Here is a 16043-nt window from a genome sequence, read left to right as displayed (position 1 = left end):
ATTAATATATTCACATGCAGTTATGACATGTCCTTAAAATACTAACATATAGTTTGTCTACAATCAATTCACAAACTGTTATAGAAGGTTGAAGTCACTCTGTACAGTCTTACGTATACAGGCCAATAATTAATATATTCACATGCAGTTATGACATGTCCTTAAAATACTGACATATAGTTTGTCTACAATCAATTCACAGACTGTAATAGATGGTTGAAGTCACTACAGTACAGTCTTAAGTATACAGGCCAATTGTTAATATTCACATGCAATTATGACATGTCCTTAAAATACTAACATATAGTTTGTCTACAATCAATTCACAAACTGTTATAGAAGGTTGAAGTCACTCTGTACAGTCTTACGTATACAGGCCAATTATTAATATATTCACATGCAGTTATGACATGTCCTTAAAATACTGACATATAGTTTGTATACAATCAATTCACAAACTGTAATAGATGGTTGAAGTCACTACAGTACAGTCTTAAGTATACAGGCCAATTATTAATATATTCACATGCAGTTATGACATGTCCTTAAAAAACTGACATCTAGTTTGTCTACAATCAATTCACAGACTGTAATAGATGGTTGAAGTCACTACAGTACAGTCTTAAGTATACAGGCCAATTGTTCATATTCACATGCAATTATGACATGTCCTTAAAATACTAACATATAGTTTGTCTACAATCAATTCACAAACTGTTATAGAAGGTTGAAGTCACTCTGTACAGTCTTACGTATACAGGCCAATAATTAATAAATTCACATGCAGTTATGACATGTCCTTAAAATACTGACATATAGTTTGTCTACAATCAATTCACAAACTGTAATAGATGGTTGAAGTCACTACAGTACAGTCTTACGTATACAGGCCCATTATTAATATATTCACATGCAGTTATGACATGTCCTTAAAATACTGACATATAGTTTGTATACAATCAATTCACAAACTGTTATAGAAGGTTGAAGTCACTACAGTACAGTCTTACGTATACAGGCCAATAATTAATATATTCACATGCAGTTATGACATGTCCTTAAAATACTGACATATAGTTTGTATACAATCAATTCACAGACTGTAATAGAAGGTTGAAGTGACTCTGTATAGTCTTACGTATACAGGCCCATTATTAATATATTCACATGCAGTTATGACATGTCCTTAAAATACTGACATATAGTTTGTATACAATCAATTCACAAACTGTAATAGATGTTTGAAGTCACTCTGTACAGTCTTAAGTATACAGGCCAATTATTAATATATTCACATGCAGTTATGACATGTCCTTAAAATACTGACATATAGTTTGTCTACAATCAATTCACAAACTGTAATAGATGGTTGAAGTCACTACAGTACAGTCTTAAAAAAACATTAACACAACCGTATCCCTTAACGAAAATGTTCATTATATTCAACAAATGACAACAATCCAATAGTAAAATATTACAACTCCTGAAGATGTGATCCAAACTCTTCAGAAAGCACTCACACATTATTCACATTACCACAAACTACCTTCAAATAAGATTTCTTTTTTTAAAAATGTTGTGAACTGACAAAATGAAATATTTGAAGTAAAAAGTAAATAAACTGAAGAAAGAGCAAGTAGAGAAGAGAAACACGACAAAAAATAGTTTGTTTAAGACAAGGTCAATATTTTATCAATATAGAGACCCAGAATATACTTGATATTCAATTACACTGGAATTGAAAGGATTTGGAGTTCAAAGGTGCAGATAGTCCAAAACATCCAGCCTCTGATGGATATTTTGACAGTTATCAGCTGGAGTCAGAAAAACTAAGCCCTGTTATATGGGGATTTTTCACACCTGTTTTTTCTAACATAATATCAAACTATCTTTACGTTGACTGGAAATGTAGGGTAAAATCTTAACTTTCCTTTTGTTAGTATAGTGTTGTGACTCAGTGACCTTTTGGCTGCGTATGCAGTTTTAAATGGCCGATGAGAGATCAAAAACTTTAATGGAACCTAATGGCGTAGGGGGTTTCTGATGGAATCTATATCTATCTCACCGAATTTATCTGGGTTTGGTGGATCCCATACATATAACTTTAAAACCTTTGAGCCCACAGAGGTGCAGATAAATCTTCGTAAAACAAGCTTAGTTTTTCTGTCTCTACCTACACCAGCAGACAACTTTCAAAATACACTATCAGAGGCTAGAATAGAGGCAGATGTTTCGATCTACCCACCAGACTGATGAAATAAAAAAAATGATCATTATCTATGTTTTGTACAGAAACAGAAATTGCCAAGGTAACTACCTCATGACTGCCGTCTCAAGTTGACACAATAGCATGTCAGTATGTGTAAAAGATGGTTTAAGGATTATCAGATTAGAGATAATCCCATTGTCTATAGATAATGATTGCTAACCTCATGTGAGTTTAGAGATGCTCTGCCAGGTTTATGATTTGAAAATGACTCATTTTGGAAAATATAGACGCAGAAATAACACATTTTTCTACATTTTTGGCCTATAATTAGACATTTTTGGACCAAATCAATGAAACTGTTAAATAATCAGACCTAGCCAGATCAAATAAAGAAAAACAATGGTTAGTAAGCAGGGCTGTTGATTTACTTTTTTTCCCAACCGGACATTTTTAAACAATGTTTTGTGGGTAATAGACTAGACACTACACTATATAATAGTTTCTTACAGTAACTGTATTAAAATGTCATGAATTTTTGGTAATAATTCTTTTAACTGGTAGTTTAACTTTCTTTACATTCTAAAATAATTGTCATACAATAACAATAAAAAAACAATCCCATCAACAAATATATTATTGAGCTGCTGTGCCGGTCATGTCTGACTAATAGAGCTAAATCAACAGTCCTATTAGAAAGCCTGTCTATTTTCAAGAATCACATTGATGCAGATCAATTTACCAAGATATCCATATCTATGTTTTCAACAACTGATTTTGTTGTGATTTGATCTTTTCATAAATCACAAGGACAAGTAAGAAAATTAGTATCACTATACAGACTTACTAGGAAGTTATTTACTGATGTTTTATATATGCAAACCATGACAGTTGACAAATATGTCACTTTTCTTTTAGCTTAACATATTTCATCTTATATGGTTAATATTATGTTTATCAAAATCTATATTGAGATAAATTTAACAAAAATTTCAACAGTCCAAGGGAATACACTGAATGTTACTTATGGCTGTGATTCGGCATTTTCAGGGGTTGATTTGAGTCTTTAAAATATATGTAAATTGTCTAAAGAATTACTAGAACTCTACAAAAATCCCACAATTTCTTCAAATATATTTCGAACTAGAAATTTCATTTTGATATATATGTCTTTTCTATATAATATCACAGTCGTCAATTCAACTTTCAAACGCAGATAATTCTAGACACACATGGATTTGAAGGCTCAAATTTCAACGGTAATCTGTGAAAAGTACTGATTAGTTTAGCTAAAGGATATGTATTTCTGAAAAAAGAATGGTGAATCTGTCCCTATGAAAAATAAAATGAAATGAATGGAGTTTTACTGTCCCTATGAAAAGAGAAACTTCTAATAAACTTATAACCTAAATTATAAATATGTAAAATGTTTCTACAAAATACATTCAAGGTGCCAAAATGTACATTCTTTATAAAAATGCAATATATAAAAACTCAGACATCTTGGCTGAACTTGTTTGATATTATAAATCCTGTCTGGAATAGGGTGCATCATCTGCCCCTTTATGTCACAACTGTTTTGTCCCTAGTCTTAAAGTGTTCCAATGCCTAATTATTAATGACTCTTAAAACCGTTAGGAATTCTGTTGATGCCTATGTGGTCCACCTCGAGGTTCAAATTTACATATATTTCACCATTTTAGGTGTTTTTTCGCAATAGTTACACATGATAAACAAAGTGGTGTATTGTGATATGTAATTAATTTTTGGCTGTCATGGAACGCAATAATCTTGTCGTGAAAGCACAGGCTCAGGCACGATTCTTCTCAAGATTCCAGTCAGCCACAAAAATTGTCGATCAAGACAGTTTACGTGATCGCTCCTTTGGGTGACAGAAGAATACTGAGGCTAGAAAGTTTTGTGTTTAACAGCAATTAGTTGATTCCAGAATCAACAAAACTAAGGAGAAGAATTAATTAGACCTAATTAAACAAGTTTATTGATACAGACTCTAGAATATACAGTCAAGACATTGTGATGGCTTTTCTTAGACCTGAGACAGTGTCCACTGTCAAGATAGTTTCAGTTGTTAATCAACAGTGAACCAAAATTGTGATATCAGGTTATATGGTGATGAGAAGGGTTTAAAGGTGGGTTCCCTTTTTTTCATTTATGAAAATGAAAATGCTATGAATAGAAAGTAGAGGTGTTCCAATGACTTGGAAAAATACCAGTGTGTCTCACATGCCCATAATTAATTCATAATTAGCTAAATTAGAGGAGAATTACTAGCAGAATTCAAATGAGTGGCCGATCAAGACTGTACATACATAGACATTTATGATTGGTTGAAACTATAATTATATGCAATAAGAACATAATGATATGGTCAAGAATACATGATACTTCACTACAAACATCAATTAATCAACTAGTTTGCTTAATTTGACACTAAAAAATAAGGAAACCCATCTTTAAATATAATATTGCTGACAGGACAATACAGTATATTTTAGAATTGTAGAAAATGAAATGAGATAAAAAATTCAAGGGATTGTAACAGTTTTTCTAAATGGTGTATCACAGGATACTGATAGCACCATTCCAATTTTCAGTTACACATCTGTTGTGGCTCCTGCAATTCGTTTAAGCGTTTGATGACGTCACTAATGGCGAAATATGCTTTATGACATACAAATTGAAAATTTGAATGGTGTACCGGTAAATTGATGCTATCAGTGTCCCTGACGCACATAAAAAGGGCCTCTTTAGAACCCATTAAATGTACTTTTCATCAATCAACTCCTATAATTAATTTTACATTCAATTATTATTTTAATTAATACCACTATAAGCTTAATTTAAACCATTTTTCACAGAATATTTCCTTTCCCACAAATTCATTTGCAAGAATCGTATCATTATTGTCAGAACTTTGAAGTCTTCTGAAAGATTAAGCATGGACTGCATCAAAATGCAAATATTAGCAAAATGAATCAATCAGATGAAAGCTTGATCAATTATCTTATCTTATCATAGTTTTTATTACACCATATTGACAAATCAGCAAAGTTGGATTCAGTCAGTAACAAGATAATATGACAGACAGGAAGACAGATCAGGGATGGGAAGGTCGTCAGTTATAATGAAAAATAAACAAAGACCAAAATAACAACTTATAATTAGATTTTAAAAGATTATCAAGTATTGGCAACAAATGATAGTCAAGATATTTCACTGCTATGAAAATAACAATAATTATTTTACTAACTGATTGTCAGGCCTGCAGCTAGAGGGGAGCCAGGTCTCCTTAAAAAACTTGTGGCCGTCCCCCGAGACGAGCTATGGGCCTGCTAGTTGTAAAAGCCAAAATTGTGTGAATTTGTTGATTACTTTGCAACATTTAATATTTTTTTTATATTTTTCTTAGTCCTCATTTGAAGAAAGCTTATATGATATGTTTCAGTTCTCGAATCAACAAGTGTAGTCATCATTAATAACAGTAGAATCATATTTCATTCTGAAACATATGACTCACTCGGCATGGAAGACTCATTCTCATAGAGATGATGACATTGTTGATATTGACTATTGAAACTGTTCATGTTCCTAACCAATCTCCATTGAAATTCAATTTCAGTTTCTCAACTTTTCAATAAGAAATGATAAAAAGGAGATCTAATTATAAAAATTAAATTGAAATGAAATAAGGTAAAAGATTTAGAACTTCAACCTCATCGCAATCAAGTGTCATCTGCAACCTTGGGCTTAAACCTGTCAAAAAAAAAATACATTTATCCACAATCAGACCGGCCCTTTCAATTTCTTCTACTGTTCTTCTGAAACAAAAGAAGTTAGATGTCTATTGATAAAAAATTCTTACATGGACGTCCAAAGTTAATTCTGATGCATCTAACAAAACAACTGTACAGGTCAAAAGATGCTTGGATTTAACAGCAGGTGCACTGGGTTGACCGTCTACAAAATCAGTCCTTGTTTTGACTCCACCTCGACGGGAACGACGTTTGCTAAATAATCTCGTAAAGAATGACATTTTACTACATTAGGAACACGTCTGCTAATATCCAATTAAAACCGATGCCTTCTGCTTACTAATTTCTCTCCATTTGCAGCGTCTTTGGGCATACTAGGCCCGTAAAAACAAGTTAAAAGAAATCATTTCAGGTCAATAAAAATTCTTCAGGTGATCCCGGATAGCAATAACTGACTTCCGGTTCAAATCACGGAAACTACCGAACACTAACGGAGAGCAACAACCTTGACTTTCGACGTTGCTTTAGATTAACCAGACTCATATTCATAATCAAGTCAAGACAAATCCTTCGTGCCAGATCGACCTGATTTTCATCAAATTTTAACCGAAAATCTGGTTAATGTAAAGATCCTGTGTAAAACTGTTGATATGTGATTTGTTTGGCATTAAAAATTTAATTTTGTAGAAATTTAGTCAGAGTGTGCACTTGGCTTTTTTATTCATGCGATTTCCAATATTTCGACTCCAAAACATAAAATGCGGAAAAATTTGCTTCCGGGTCTGCGAAGCAAGTTTTTTCGGGCAATGATCTCATAACTTGGTTAAAGATTCGCCCCCTCTCGGACGTAAACCTGGCCCCGCCACTTGCAAAGTAAGCACATTCTCGGGATTATCCGACTAAGAGTGTAATATGGTCAAAAAATGGTACAAAATCAGCATTAGTTCTTACACCCATGAATAAATCAAGCTTACTTGATGCCAAATGTCATTAGACACCTGTAGAAAAAAGGCAAACAATTCTGAAATATATGTTTTATTTCATTTTCACTCAACACTAACATAATGTGTTTTCAAGGTCGACAGATGTAACTAGCAGAAGTCATTTATTGACCAACTATAACAAAAGTTCGCTGTGGTCTGACTGACTCTTGTACATTTAATTAACCAAGATACCCTGGAGAGGGTCAGAGTCATTTTCTCCTGAACTCTTCAGCAGCCGAGGTTGCTCAGTGAGATAGGTCAATTGACACCTTCAGATTTTTCATACCGGTTTCCCCCTGTCAGTGATGCAAGTCGGAGGGGCTGACATGGAAAAAGTGTCTAGTCGTTCGGATGGTACAATAAAACCCGAAGCCCTGTATGCTGCAGGCTGTGCAAGTTAAAGATCCCTTGTCAGTTGGAAACACTGCTTGGCGTTGCCCGTCTTCATTAGCCCATAGATTGCAGAAAAGTAGGACATGAACCTCCATTTATACATTTATTCCTGAACTCTTGTTGCTAATACAGTAGAACACCCTCTAAAATAACCACATAAACAATGATAAATAAAAAATTTAATACAGTAGGGCCAGAATACTTTCAACATAGTACTAGACTGATAAATCCATTTTTCCACAGTTTCCTGCCACCAACAAACCTTTACGTTTCAACGTTTCCATAAGATACAAATGTCTATTGGTCAGTGATATTCGCTGTTCATAAATTGGATAAAGGAAATTGCCTTGAGAGTCAAGTTTGTCTTTAAAGGCACTTCCCGGGAGGGAATACAGCATTTTATTTCGTTCCAAACACTTTTGGTAATAAGTTAACCCAGCTAATGCCATTTCTTTATCAGCATCAACAGTTTTTCTGATTGTCAAATGATCACGGAATTGCAGCAATCGATTGTGACCCCATAATGCAATTTTTACGCCGATGCAATTGCAGATAAAATAGAGAAATGCCCTGTTACGTAACGATACATGTCGTTTTATGTAAAACATCGGATTGAAAAAGAAGTAACACACAATGTACCAAACTGTGGCAGCAACCGCAGCACTTGTTGGCTGCAGTAGAGCTAAATAGGAATATTTATTAAATAACTCTTGAGAAACAGCAAATTTTTTCTCTAATTCAGTGTATATCATAGTATCGAACAGATTTTGTACATTTTCCGTATCCAAATCAACCCCTCGGTCAAAAAATTGTAAGTCTGCTGTTTTGATTTCATCTGCAGATTTGAATCTAAAACAGTATGGCACTCCGATAAATACTCCTTGACACAAGAGTGGTGTCCCTTTGCTGATGACTTCTGGTCTTTTGGTGGTAAAATAGTTCACAAATACAGCATGAACTTTGTCAACTTTGATAGATTTAATTACCTGAAATGAAAAAAATATATACAAGTCAAAATTATCAGTTAGCATAGATTAAGCCATTGGGTCTAAATTCCAGTGAACACAATTTAATGAAGGATCTTGTTAGATCATGGAAGGCAAGTGTAGCAACCTGTAGAAAAAGACAAAACTAATTATCAAAATTTTCATATTGATGAAAACGACTTAAACCGGGGATTCTAGGAAGGAAAAAAAATTAAAAGAAATGGAAAATATCAGCTCAGGCTCCCATGTAGAGTACAGGGGGCGATTTTAGCATTTTAAGATGCTTTGAGAGTCATTTAGTCCTTTTCATCCCTCAACCAAATTTTTAATGGTTTCATGCCAAAATAGAACAAATACCACTGGACAAAAAAATAGAGCAATTCTTCTGAAAATAAAATTAAAAACCGGGATCTCTGTTAAACTGACAATTTGAAATACCTACATCATATCCAAGTTGTTCTGACTCTGTATCAAGGGGAGTAAGGCTGCCTGGTTTTCCTTCATGCCCCTCCACAGTAATGACATTCTTAGCATAATACTCATCTTTTAAAACCATAACACCAGTAAACCCTCCTGCAGCCATAGACACTACAATATCCATACGACGTGTTGCTTCCTGAATAAATGCTCTCTGAAACATCAAAATAAAACACATTAATCAAAGATATGCAAGGGCTATTATCATCAAGAGCTCTTATTTGACTCACTACACGAGCATTTATCTGCATGAGCATCTATTTGACAATGGTTTGTAATTCACATGAAAAGAGACTCTGTTTTAGAAGTGTGTTTTACAAGCGACTTTTGATAATCTTTGTCAGACATTTAGAAGTATCACAGGACATTAAGAAACAACGGTTTTATAGATATAGCCTCCCATTTATTATTGAAACATGTTTCATTATACATACAGGTAACCAAGGTAACTAAGAATACAATGAACCTACCAAAAGTGACATGTTTCTTTTCTTCACTGTTGTTTTCAAAACTGAACCTTATATCTTTTCCTTAAAGGTAAACCTTTATGGCAAATAGTTATGTAATAGGCTACTTTCAATAGTTTTGGCTTTGTTACATAGGCTAACTTCAGAAGTTTAGACACACCAAAGACAGAGTCAATGAACTTCAAAAACTTTCGAAGGTTATCGATCAATTAGGTCTAGTCAAGAATTTCACAATTACTGACAGCCATTTCCTGTATGGTGTCAAATTCAAACACTGTTGTAAAGTTAAAAAACTTCAAACACATTTAGTCAGCTAACATTCAATGTTGTCCATGGCCGCTACCATTTTACATTCTGATCAAATGCTAAAATTACGAAAATCACCTCGCAGATATTTTTGTATGGCTCATTCAACATTCTTTATAATCTTAACTGTAGACAACTTTGGTAGTTGGGACTGAAAATTAGGTATTCTACAACGGAAAATTATGATTTTGACCATTCTTACTTGTGTTACTATTTCCATGATAATGTAAAGTAAAATTTAGTGTCATTCGAGATAATTTCTTGTCTTATTGTGACAATGAATTTCGACTATTTTTATTCCCGATTGTCAAGATATCATTAACGGTTATTTTCGTGTTGCTGGAATAAGTCAAATCGACCAGGGTAGGCTTTTTGGAAATAAAATTGAAGCATATATTATATTAGTAGTTATTTCTATAGAGACCATCTCTTTAAACAGTTCAGTGGTTGATTAGTTTATTTTTAACTAAAAGCACACTTCACTGCACAAGCCAATCACCTGTAAATACCCTTTGTTTTCTTTCTATTTGTATCTTGGGGTTCACTTTTCTCTCTTTTCTCTGGGGTGAGCTGTCTTCATCTTTATCATCTTGGTGTTAGATACCACACTTTCAATACCATCTTGGAGGAGATAAGACTTTATTTTTCTTTAAGTCAAGTCTGTTCAATTCAGTCATCTAATTAGTGAAAGGTATGTGTGTCTCTTTTTATTATAGGGTTTTACCAATTTTAGCAAGAATGGGCGTAAATGGGATATTTTAACTTGTAATTTAGTTCTTTTGGTTTATCTAAGCATATTTTGTTAAAGTTGCCATTCCCATATCTAAGTTCGGTAATTCTAGTTAGTAGTGTTATCTTTATTCTATAATACCGTGTATTAAGTATAATGCCTATTATTTCAGTTTATATTAAATATGTTATTTGTAACAAAATTGATAGTATATGATAAATTAGTAATTGGTATTCAACCCCACTTCGGGTAGGTTGAAGTTCATTTATATTAATTTATCAGTATGTGCTATTTTTCATAATTATATATCCATTTTTTTTATAAACGATGTATTGTTTATATTTGTATATATCATTTTATTGTGTATTAATTCTGTACATTGTTTTGCATGGTTTTTTTTTATGAGTACAAATATTAAAAGTAAACATCGAACCAGAGCCTTATTTTTTGGGGGGAAAAGAAGATCTATAGTCACCGGCTACATAAAGAGGGTTAAATTCTTTTAAATAATCGTTTTACCAGCCGGCCACTTTTCAGAATGTAATTTGATAAATTTAATCTAGAGCCGACTTATTCTTGTGTTACTATGAACAGTGGCGTATTTAGGTGGCAAGTTTTGGGACCCCCCCCCCCCCACTCCTGGGCCATGGAAAATCTCGTTAAATGCCACCTACAGAGGCCTGCACGCCACCACCACCTCCCTCTTCTACCTTGATTAGTTATGTGCCCTCTTAAATTCGCAGTGCAGAATAGTAGGACGTAAAACTCATTTCATTTTTTCTTAAATTCGCAAAAGGAAACAGACATTTGGTTGGTTTGATAAAAGTTTTATCATATAGTGATATATGATATCAGTAGCCTAGGATTTAGGGCACTGTCCACTGTGTATGAAGTAAGGGCCGAGATATCGTGACCAGCTGTCATTTCACAATATCCACTCGAATTTAAGATAAGTATACAAAATATCTTGGTCTTGGTTTCATTAAGTACAATTCTTCTATCACTGTGGTAGGCTAAAACCTACGTGTTTCAGAAACACAATCTTCATCAGGACCGTTTGTTTTGGATATTTAAAGTGATACTACGTCTTAGAATAAACACAAAATTTAATTCTCAAGAATGGTCAATATGAGTATATATTCATCAGTGAACTTACCTGGTGTCATAAAGTTACAACAGAATCCCTGTAAAATGTAGAAAATTAGAAAATTCATAAAACTAAGTAATTATTGAAAAATGCTTTTTCAATAGTTAATTGCATATTTATGGATAATTACTAAGTTTTTTGGATTTATTGAATTATATAAGGATCCTGTTATGTTATTTAAGACACCAGGTATATCTACTGGCTCTTATTCGCCAAGTTTAAAATTCTTAAATTTTATGTTAATTCTAAGACGTAGTATCACTTTAATGTGATTTTCGAAATTGAACTTTAGGCGTATGAGCACTCATTGAACAGGAGCAAGAAGAATATTCTACAGTAGGCCTATATGTAGATCCCGGATTCATATTTAATTGATTAGAGCTCATCTTCTACTGCCGACATCAGAACAACTCGTTTTAGAAATGGAGGTAAACTTTCCAACACTAATAGGATTTTTCAAAAATTGGAATTTTTCCTCCACATAGTCGCTTGATATTTTGAAAATCACAGAAAATTAGTTGTGGTCTGAGTCATAGAGTTAAAAGTATCGTCTAAAGGGAGAAAACTCCAAAAATACCAATTTTAATTTTTGTACCTTTATTGAAAAAGAGTTAAAAAAAAACCATACTAAGTAATACAATGTTCCACATGGTTTGTGATTATGTTTCAAAAAAAATTTGTTTAAAAATACTTTAATTTGTTTAGTTTTGATTTTTATGGGGACGTTTTGAACAATGTTGTGTTTTTGTGTCATGTGTCATCTCGACGTCTGCGATTAAGATTAACAAAATGTCACAATCGTATGAAGAAACGGTTAAAAGTTATGACAAGCAAGCCTTCGACAGACCTAGAAAACGAAAACGCCATCGAAAAAAGAAAAGCAGTCATAGAGTTCTTCGGAAGGATAGAGTCGTTGCCAACTCTTGTATATTTGATTTAGAAAACTGTGAAATTTGTGTACAAAATAATTATTTCAATAAACTTTTTCAAAGTCGACAGAATTGCAGACGTGTATCAGATGATGGAAGTGACATTATAAACTCGAATATCAAAATACAGTATCGGACCTCTAAAATACGAAAGAAACGTACAAAGGAGAAACAAAATTCGCACAATTCTGATAACTTCGGTCCCGAAGTTTTGCAGCTTGGAAGTAACGTATGTACGGAAACGGGTGTCATTTCCAAATCACAGAAAGTTAGAACAAAAACTTCAAATTCGGAAAACGAAAACTGGAAGGGAAAATCCAGAAGTTGGCGGAAGCGACACAGGAAAGATATTTATGTGGATAATCTTGAAATGAAGGTAAACACATAGGACGTAAAACTTCACTTGATTTTACTGGTATTGCATGGTAGTAGGACGTATAAGAATCGTTTCCTTTGTATGTGGTCATTAAAGGGACAGATTCGCCATCCGTTTGACCAATTGTGATTTAGTCTCAGAAACTAGCTAAGCTAATCGGTAGTAGTGTTCACAGATCATCGTCAAAATTCGAGCCTTCAAATTCATGCGTGTCCAGAAATATCAGTGTATGAATGTTAAAATGACGACTCGTCATTTCTGAAGATCATAATATAAAAAAGACACATATAGAAATAGAAAGTGAAATTTTATTTCTAGTATTTCTGAAGACTATTTACATATATTCAAGACCCAAACCAACCCCCGAAAATGGCGAATTTGTTCTAGCTATAAGACATAAAATCCTGTTTCGTTTCTTTAGCTAATTGAGATAAAGAAAAATATTGATGTAAATCATTTTTATATATTTTCAGTATGCCGCGACAATGGGAGTGTTTAGATTATGGAATATGGTTATTGAAAAGGATATGAAACTTCATTCTCAAAGAATAAATCTTCAGAAAAAGGTAACGCTCTGTCCTTTAATGCAAAAAAATATATAGTCTATAAGGCCTACATCTTTCAAAAATATTTTTGAACCAATTACGGATGTGTTGCAATTGAATTATATAGGTTTTATAGTTCTGTCGATGAAGTCCATTGGTCGTTAATTCTATTCGACCAATCAAATTAAATGACAGAAATGTTAGTCTCCTAGCTGCATTAAGGGTTTTGTTGAAGAAACAGTTTCTTGACATTTGAGCTGTATGTGTTGCCTTCTTGAACATCTCATAATTCCTTCAGATATACCTCAAACTAGGAATTTCTTTTTCTATCGCTATATATGTCTTTTCTATATATGTGACTGTCTCAAGAAAAGGCGAGTCGTCTTTTTAACTTTCAAACGCGGATAATTCTGGACACACATAGATCTGGAGGCTCAAATTTCGACGGTGAGCTGTGAACACTACTACTGATTGGCTTAGCCCAAAAAAATTCCCGTTCTATAAATCCAGACAAATAGAATTATTGTATAAATGTTTTCTCTTTCTTGAGACTAATGTATGATTGGTTAAACAAATGGCGAATTTGTCCCTTTAATAGATCATTTAAAATCCAGTGGACGCTGTCAAGATGAAAATTTTGAAACAACTTGAGATAAAAGTAAAATTCTGAGTCACTCGACTGTATCCGAACTAAATAAAGTAAAAATACAAACGAATTCTTGAGCTTGTACACATAGGAATTGAGTGATCTTTCCTAGCTTATTATAGTGATGGTGGGTGTCGCGCGACTCAGATCATGCTTACTCTTTTCGAAACATCTGATGGTACTTTTCTTTAGAAGATCCCAGTACTTGACATTTTTTTACTCCCGATTTTGCCATTCTTTGGACGAGATTTTTGATTGACGGAATTGTTTTGCTTGTACGGATTTAATATGCAGCAATAATTATTTCAAACTACAAATGGATTTGTTTTTGCATCCACAAAAGTCGTTTGTATTCATATTTGTTTGGCGGATGACATCCAAATTTGATTTATGAACAAAAGCAAGACCACGTGTTTTTGATTTTATTCACTTTATGTAAGAAATTTCTTATTTTTTTTAACAAAAGGTGATGGCGTGTATGTTATCTATTAAAATTATCTGCAATTTTTTTATCTGTCCTCTTATAATTTTCAATAAAATAGGCTCGATACGTTACATTTTTTAGATTCATACTAAGATATAAAAAAAAATCGATGTACTGAGTCGGTTAATGTCAGTTGATACCCGATGTCCTTAAATTTATACCCACGATTTTTAAGCAAGTTGTCCCGAGTAGGGTTGTGTATCAAAAACATATTTTATAAATATCAAAAATATGATTTTAATACGTTTGTGTCACAGTGCACAAAATCAGTTGTATTTTTATACGCCCACGTTCGTCGATCCGTCCATAATTAACATTGTTAACTCGTTAACATTCTACGTTAACATTCTACGAGGCACAGTTCTAGTATTGAAAATCAAAAGAATCAAAAAATATTTAGTATGAGTTATTGCCCTTGTACTTGAAAACGCGTTCATTTTTTTTTACCTGGTATAAACACTCTAGAAGGCGCTAATATTGACAGATTTTCACGAAACTTGAGTATGAGTGTTTGTAATCACCGAAGGATGAACCCTATTGAAAATCAGAAAAAAATTGAAAAATATTATTGTGAGTTATAGCCCTTGTTCTTGAAAACACTTTCCAATTTTTAGCTGGTAAACACTAAAAGGCACGATTCTTTCCGGATTTTGACAAAACTTGGTAATGTTATACAGTATCGCCCCATATAGTTCAAAAGAAGTGTATGACTTTAGGTTGCATATTTCATACTGACGATTGTTACTGTACTGTCGAATGTTTTTGATTAATATCAAAGCTGCCAGTGGGCGTATATTACATTGCCTTGCAAGCTATCTTCCAAAATGTCAGACGCTCCATGCCTCTGTGTACTTGAAGTTGCCGAATTTTGAATCTGCCACTGCACCTATCTATACCTCATTTGAAACATCCGATCTCCTGTATGGCTGTAGGGCGAGTAAAATTTTGTATTGGAATATGGTCCTGTCATAACAGCAGATTGCAGTGACCCAAGTGGTATGGGACCCTTGAACCCTGGAAGTTATTTTTAAATTTGACCTCTACCAATTGATATCCATCAACTCTCTCTTTCATTATAGGATTCCAAGATACTTCAACTTTCTAAAATTCAAATTTTTAACGAGAACAAAATACACAATCTTCAGAAAAGTGAATACGACCTGACGGAGAGACTGAAGGAAAAAGAAGGCAAAATGAATGAATTAAGAAGAGATTATGAATACATCCAGGGATTATTAGAGGAAAATCATGGTTTGACTATTAACCGAGAGTGCCTCGATGATATCCAAGCTTATATTCTGGAAAGCGTCACAATGATAAACAGCCTCACAAATATGATTCAAAGTCGCGAAATTTAAGTAAACGAGCCCCATCTCGAAGGGGGCCCCATCCCCCCAAAATGTACCAAAGTATCTAAAAGGTTAAAGGGACAGATGCGCCATGTTTTTTTTTTGGCTAATCAAAATGAAATGAATCGAGTTTTACGTCCTACTTTTCTGCACTGTGGGCTGATGAAGACGGGCAACGCCATGCAGAGTGCAATGAGGGAAATTTTGCCAGGACAGCGGCATTAGCCTGTTCTTTTTCGATTTCCA

At 33.6% G+C, this 16043-nt stretch overlaps 2 protein-coding genes across 2 annotated transcripts; one reads left to right on the top strand and one right to left on the bottom strand.

Moving 5' to 3' along the window:
- Positions 1-7520: 7520 nt before the first annotated feature.
- On the bottom strand, positions 7521-9641 carry LOTGIDRAFT_238251 (hypothetical protein). Its single transcript, XM_009049488.1, has 3 exons — positions 9289-9641; positions 8784-8972; positions 7521-8341 (listed from the first exon to the last, which is right to left on the bottom strand). Exons 1-3 carry the CDS (start codon positions 9298-9300, stop codon positions 7571-7573), a joined length of 972 nt encoding a protein of 323 aa, XP_009047736.1. The 5' UTR covers positions 9301-9641; the 3' UTR covers positions 7521-7570.
- A 2616-nt stretch (positions 9642-12257) lies between these two features.
- Positions 12258-15806, top strand: LOTGIDRAFT_172597 (hypothetical protein; the record flags this gene model as incomplete). The annotated part of the gene is made up of 3 exons (XM_009049487.1): positions 12258-12773; positions 13247-13339; positions 15528-15806. 3 exons carry the CDS (start codon positions 12258-12260, stop codon positions 15804-15806), a joined length of 888 nt encoding a protein of 295 aa, XP_009047735.1.
- Positions 15807-16043: the final 237 nt, after the last annotated feature.

Source organism: Lottia gigantea, assembly GCF_000327385.1.
Source record: "Lottia gigantea unplaced genomic scaffold LOTGIsca_137, whole genome shotgun sequence".
Taxonomy (NCBI): domain Eukaryota; kingdom Metazoa; phylum Mollusca; class Gastropoda; family Lottiidae; genus Lottia; species Lottia gigantea.
The sequence above is the reverse complement of the archived record's forward strand: the minus strand, read 5'-3'. Positions and strand labels throughout refer to the sequence as shown.